Genomic DNA, 6,369 nt, shown 5'->3' with positions numbered 1-6,369 from the left:
TCCCAATGCTATTTTTTTTTTTCAAGTGAGTATTGACAGACATGCTCTGTATTTCGAAGACACTATAATTATCTAGTGGCTCAAGAGCAGTCCCGAGGAGAAGGACCTAGGGGTGTCGGTCGAAGAACAACTCAACATGAGCCAGCAATGTGCACTTGCAGACCAGAAGGCCAATGTTGTCCTGGGCTGCACCAAAAGAAGCGTGGCCAGCAGATCGAGGGACGTGATTCTGCCCCTCTACTCTACTCTGGTGAGACCTCACCTGGAATATTGTGGCCAGTTCTGGGGCCTCAACACAAAAAGGACATCGAGCTGTTGGACGGGGTCCAGAGGAGGGCCACAAAGATAATCAGAAGGCTAGAGCACCCTCCCTGTGGAGACAGGCTGAGAGAGCTGGGGTTATTCAGCTTGGAGAAGAGAAGGCTCCGGGGAGATCCTATTGCAGCCTTCCAATTCCTGAAGGGGTCCTAAAGGAAAGCTGCGGAGGGATGCTTACAAGGGCAGGTAACGACAGGACGAGGGGGAATGGCTTTAAACTGGAAGATGCGTAGATTTAGACTAGATATTAGGAAGAAATTCTTCACTGTGAGGGTGGTGAGACATTGGCACAGGTTGCCCAGGGAAGCTGTGGAGGCCTCCTCCCTGGAAGTGTTCAGGGATAGGTTGGACAGGGCTTCGAATAACCTGGTCTGGTGGGAGGTGACCCTGCCCATTGCAGTGGGGTTGGACTGGATGATCTTTAAGGCCCGTTCCAACTCAAACCATTCTGTGATTCTATGATTGTCATAATACAAAAAACAGTACTTAGATTTTATTTTTTTAGGTATTTTCTGTAAGGTGTAGTATATAATAAGATATCTTGCAAGGCAGTTATAATGTGAAGAAAGTCTGTAAAGTTAACTGAATTTGTTCAATTAATTTGTAAAGTTGTACAGTAAGTAGCAGCAATAACACTGTCATAGTCACAATAGCCTAATGATAAAGGTAACAACAGTGGTAAGAGGCTACCTCTTCTACTAGACCAACTGATGCAGTTAGAAACAGTGTCTTGCATCTGGGTAAAATATTTCTCCCCCCTAAGACTGAAACAGCAAGAACAGCACCTAAAACAAGTCACAGCAAACATGTCACAGATTTAGGTGTGATGTCAGAGTCCAGGAAAAATGAGACAGAAAAATAGAGGGCTTGTTACAAGATGAAACATTAATGAAGTTTTCCCAGTAACCAGAGCAGTATCTGGAAAAAAACAAGATGTTAAAATCTGCATCTTAAGCCAAAACAAATATATAATGTGATTTTAAGTGACAGATAAAGTAAATGCAATGATAAAATGAGTTGGGAAATAAAGTGGATAAATAAAAGCATTTCAGCGACAAGGATGCAGAAGCACAAGGGTGACTTGGAAACAAGACTCTACAGAACAGTTTCAGCAAGAAATGGGGAATCAATACTTTTGCAGACATGGATTCACAAACACAGCAAACAGGGAAAAAATACAGTTCAGATGTGCTTCAGAGAAATTTTTTGTTTTTTTTTAAAGTAACTTTACCTTAGCTACTTCAAACCTTAGCTGGAATTCTGTCATATTTTTCAAAGATTCTTGTTTACGTAGTTTTTTTTGCCTTGTACTGCTAGCTCGCTTGAGGGAACCAGATGTGGCTTCAAAAAATGGCATGTCTTCCACAGGACTGCTTAGAGCATCATAAAATTCCTCTTCTGATTCTAAGAATTAATTCACAACATTACATTTACATTTTTGACAGCTAATATTTTGCAGTACTAGGATCTAGAATTTTTATGTCTACATATATATAATATTAAATCTACAAGCATAGGAAGACTTCCTAGTTTATAATTAGCAACCAACAAAGTCTGTTTCTGTCATTCTGTGGAGGCTCTTGCCTCCAGAACTTTTCATCACACCTAAAGCTACCTTTATCATGTCATCATAAATCAGTTCTTGTCAACTAACTCCTTCACCAGCATTCTCTCACTATCAGTGGCACTACTTTGAACCTCTCTTGCTAAGGTTCTCCCATTTCAGGAGAGACTCCTAAGGACTGTCAAGCTTTTGATCCACTTGACATTATTACAGAAGTATAACAAAGACAAACAGATTGCACCATCTTCACTTAAAAACCATTAGGAGGGAAGTTAAAGTTAACTGTATCATTCTTCTGACAAAACTGAACAAATTACATTAAGAGGTATATTCTAAGGCTTATAAGCATCCTTGGGTCTGGAAGGTGAAGACAAATAAATAGCACAAATCACTTAAAATGGTTGCACAGCTCTATGTACAGTATAAACCAAAAAACAGGCTTGATTCAATCTAAATCTAGTTATTACTTTTTCAGATTAACTGTTGCCAGTGTTCATTCTCATCTCACCTTAAGAACTGAAAGACACTTTAAGGAACTAATGCAAAAAAAATAGATGAAGATGCACAAATACATATTTCTGTACATGCTGTATACACACCGAATTTAAAGTGATAAAGTAGATGTCAAAATTAACTTTGCAGATAATTTTACAAATGTTCGCAAACAACATATATCATCAACAGTACAAAAGTATTGTTCTCTATTTCTCTGGTTGTTTTGGCATGACAATGGTGACCGACGCTGAAATAGCACTGATTTATTTGATAATTTTTCAAATGTAATTAACTGGACGGAACATTACAATCTAGCGAAGGTGTCTGAAAAGCATGGCAGTACTAAACATGACTAGTTCCTCCACAGCCAATCTCTTTGATCCTGAGAAGCCAAAATGATGTTTGTTTATAACAACATAGTAGTTTCTAACAGTCACCGTTTCAATATTTGCTAACTCAAATAAATCCAGCGAAGCAGGAAAAAAAATCCTTCAGCAGAAGAAAATAATTAAAACCATCATCAGAGGATTAAGTGCATATTAAAGCAAAAATTACATACATACTACTTCAGATGTTCTGAATAGAGAATTGTAGGAACATAGGCAAAGACAAAAATAAACAAACCCATCCTGCCATACAAACATTTTACTGCGTTGCCTTCAGAAACAGAACAGCAATAACAAGCACATAGAATGTTATTCCTGTGAGAAAACACACAAAGATTTTGCACATAATAAATTATAATAAGTTGCATAGAATAGAACACTACTCAATCTGAAGAACTTGAAACAACACCACAAATGGTCACTTACTCCAAGTAAAACAAAATAATTCAATGAACTAAAAAACTCGATTTGATCTGTTTATTAAATCAGACTTTAAAATAGATCATATTACCTGACTCAGCAAGTGAATGAAGATCCAAACCAGGAAATGCACCCTGTGATAAATGTGGTGCTGAGAGCACAGGGGATATTGTAGCCTAAAATAGGAGACACCACAAAAGTTTTGGCTTAAATTTGTTGGTCATGCTATTGCATACACATATGTTGCACAGAAGTTTTACCACTTAAGGAAACTGGTCTTATATTAAGTGCAAATCATTACAACCAAACACTTAACGTTACTAAAATTAAAAGCATGGGGAGAAATAGGGTCAAAATCAGGTAGAAGCAGCAGGTACTGCACATTCACCTAGCTACAGAGAGAATACATTGGGAAACATGGTTAAAAGGTTCAAACATCCAACTTCATGGATCAAAAGATTGACAGAAACAGCACACCATCTGATAAACTCAGGAAAGATAAAAACTAGCCCCTCACAGGACTACAGTATGGCAACTTCAGAGAACAGTAGAAGTTCAGCTGGTCTTTGCAGAAGTCAAATGACACTAGTGGCAGGTACGGAAAAAAAGAGAAAAATTAGTACAGACAGAACTGTTTCTAAATTTCACAGAATTAACGAATCGTTTAGGTCATAAAAGACCCTTAAGGTCATCAAGTTCAACCGTTAATCTAGCACTAACACTTCCACCTCTAAACGACATGCCTAAGTGCCACATCTATACATCTTTTAAAAAACTCCAGGGACAGTGAGCCCTCCACTTCCCTGGGCAGCCTGTTCCAAAGCTCAACAAACCTTTTGGTGGAGAAATTTTTCCTAATATCCAACCTAAATCTCTCCTGATGCAACTTGAGACCACTTCCTCTCATTCTATCACTTGTTACTTGGGAGAAGATACCAACCCCCACCTTGCTACAACCTCCTTTCAGGTAGTTGTAGAGTGCAATGAGGTCTCCTCTCAGCCTCCTTTTCTTCAGGTTGAACAACTCCAGTTCCCTGAGCTGCTCCTCATCGGACCTGCATCTATATCCTTCACCAGCTTCACTGCCCTTCCCTGGACATGCATCAGTGCCTCAATGTCCTTCTTGTGTTCAGTTTTGGGCCTCTTACTACAGTATTCAAGGTGAGCCCTCAACAGTGCTGAGTACAGGGGCATGATCACTTCCCTGCTCCTGCTGGCCACACTATTTCTGATGCAAGCCAGGATGCTGTTGGCCTTTCCGGCCACCTGGGCACACTCTGGCTCATGTTCAGCTGGCTGTCCACCAATACCTTCAGGTCCTTTTCCAAGAGGCAGCTTTCCAGCCACTTTTCCCAAAGCCTATAGCATTGCATTGGGTTGTTATCACTCAAGTACAGAACCTGGATATTAGCCTTGTTGAATCTCATTTCTTCATGTATCTGGAAAAAGAGATGCTAGTACAGTCTTTAACTGTGAGCTGTAGTTATGCACAACCCAGAGAAACAACTAAAATGTGTGAAATTTGGTCCATGTGGTATCATGTATGACACTTAAAGTCTCTTTGCAAAGGTAACCAGTTTATTAACCAAAGCCAGATTCCCCATCAAACCTCAGAAAGTAGTTTCAGAGGTTTGAGTTTGCAAATAATTCTCATCTGAATGTTCCACACGCATATCTAGTATACACGTGCCTTGCACCAAGTACTAAAGATGTGTGTGTGCATTCTCTGTGTGTCCATTCTTCTTACACTCACTAACAAGGATGGTCTGGTTGAAGTGGTGAAGGTTGAGGGCAGCCTTGGCTGCAGCGACCACAAGACGGTGGAGTTCAGGATCTTGTGTGGTAGGAACAGAATACCAAGCAGGATCACAACTCTGGACTTCAGCAGAGCCAACTTTGGTCTCTTCAAGCAATTGCTAGGGGAAATTCCATGGGACAGGGTACTAGAAGGTAAAGGGGCCCAAGATAGTTGGTTTATATTCAAGGACCACTTCTTCCAAGGTCAAGATCAGAGCACTCCAAGAGGTAGAAAATCAAGAAAGGGAGCCAGGAGATCCACATAGTTAAACAGGGCAAACTCAAGTGGAAGAAGAGAGTCTACAGATCATGGAAGGAGGGGACGGCCACTTGGGAGAAATACAGGATTGCTGTCAGAAGATGTAGGGAAGCAACTAGGAAAGCTAAGGCCTCCTTGGAATTAAACCTTGCAAGGGAGGTGAAGGGCAACAGAAAGGGCTTCTTAGAATACATTTCAGGCAAAACTAATGCTAGAGGCAATGTAGGCTCACTGCTGAATGAGGTGGGTACCCTGGTGACAGAAGATACTAAGAAGGTGGAGTTACTGAATGCCTTTGCCTCTGCCTACACCGCTGGAGACTGTCCTCAGGAGTCCCAGACCCCTGAGGCTCCAGAGGAAGTCGGGATAAAGGAGAAGTTTGATTTGGTCAATGAAGACTGGGTTAGGGATCAGTTAAGCAATCTGGATATACATAAATCCATGGGCCCTGATGGGATGCACCCATGGGTGCTGAGGGAGCTGGCGGGAGTCATTGCTAGGCCACTCTCCATCATCTTTGGTAAGTTGTGGGCAACAGGAGAGGTGCTCAAGGACTGGAAGAAAGCAAATGTCACTCTAGTCTTCAAAAAGGGTAAGAAGGAGGACCCAGGTAACTACAGACCAGTCAGCCTCACCTCCATCCCTGGGAAAGTGATGGAACACCTTATCCTTAGCACTGTCTCCAGACATATCAAGGCTAAGAGGGTCATTAGGAGCTGTCAGCATGGTTTCACCAAGGTGAAGTCATGTTTGACCAACCTGGTAGTCTTTTATGAGGACAGAACCAGGTGGATAGATGATGGTAGGGCAGTGGATGTGGTCTATCTTGATTCAGTAAAGCATTTGACAACATCTCCCATGGCATCCTCGCAGCTAAACTGAGGAAGCGTGGTCTAGCTGATTGGGTAGTGAGGTGGATTGTGAAGTGCTTGAAGGAAAGAAGTCAGAGAGTTTTGATCAATGCGACAGAGTCCAGTTGGAGGCCTGTATCTAGTGGGATCCCCCAGGGGTCAGTATTGGGACCAGTACTATTCAATATATTCATCAACGACCTGGACGAGGGAACAGAGTGCACTGTCAGCAAGTTTGCTGATGACACAAAACTGGGAGGAGTGGCTGACACTCCAGAA

The 6,369-nt window shown here is 41.6% G+C and overlaps 1 protein-coding gene across 1 annotated transcript in view; it reads right to left on the bottom strand.

Moving 5' to 3' along the window:
• Nucleotides 1-1,549: 1,549 nt before the first annotated feature.
• Nucleotides 1,550-6,369, bottom strand: part of LOC104548651 (vacuolar protein sorting-associated protein 13A-like) — a gene marked incomplete at both ends in the record, with an annotated part of 31,168 nt that continues 26,348 nt past the window's right edge. Inside the window, 4 exons of the mRNA XM_010194732.1 lie at nucleotides 1,550-1,722; nucleotides 3,275-3,359; nucleotides 4,494-4,622; nucleotides 4,941-5,099. Coding sequence (XP_010193034.1) covers nucleotides 1,550-1,722; nucleotides 3,275-3,359; nucleotides 4,494-4,622; nucleotides 4,941-5,099 — 546 coding nt within the window. The remainder of the gene's footprint in view (nucleotides 1,723-3,274; nucleotides 3,360-4,493; nucleotides 4,623-4,940; nucleotides 5,100-6,369) is intronic.

The sequence above is a fragment of the Mesitornis unicolor genome, unplaced genomic scaffold (genome assembly GCF_000695765.1).
Source record: "Mesitornis unicolor isolate BGI_N332 unplaced genomic scaffold, ASM69576v1 scaffold7091, whole genome shotgun sequence".
Taxonomy (NCBI): Eukaryota; Metazoa; Chordata; class Aves; order Mesitornithiformes; family Mesitornithidae; genus Mesitornis; species Mesitornis unicolor.
Note: the sequence above shows the minus strand (reverse complement) of the source record. Positions and strands in the feature narration are given on the sequence as shown.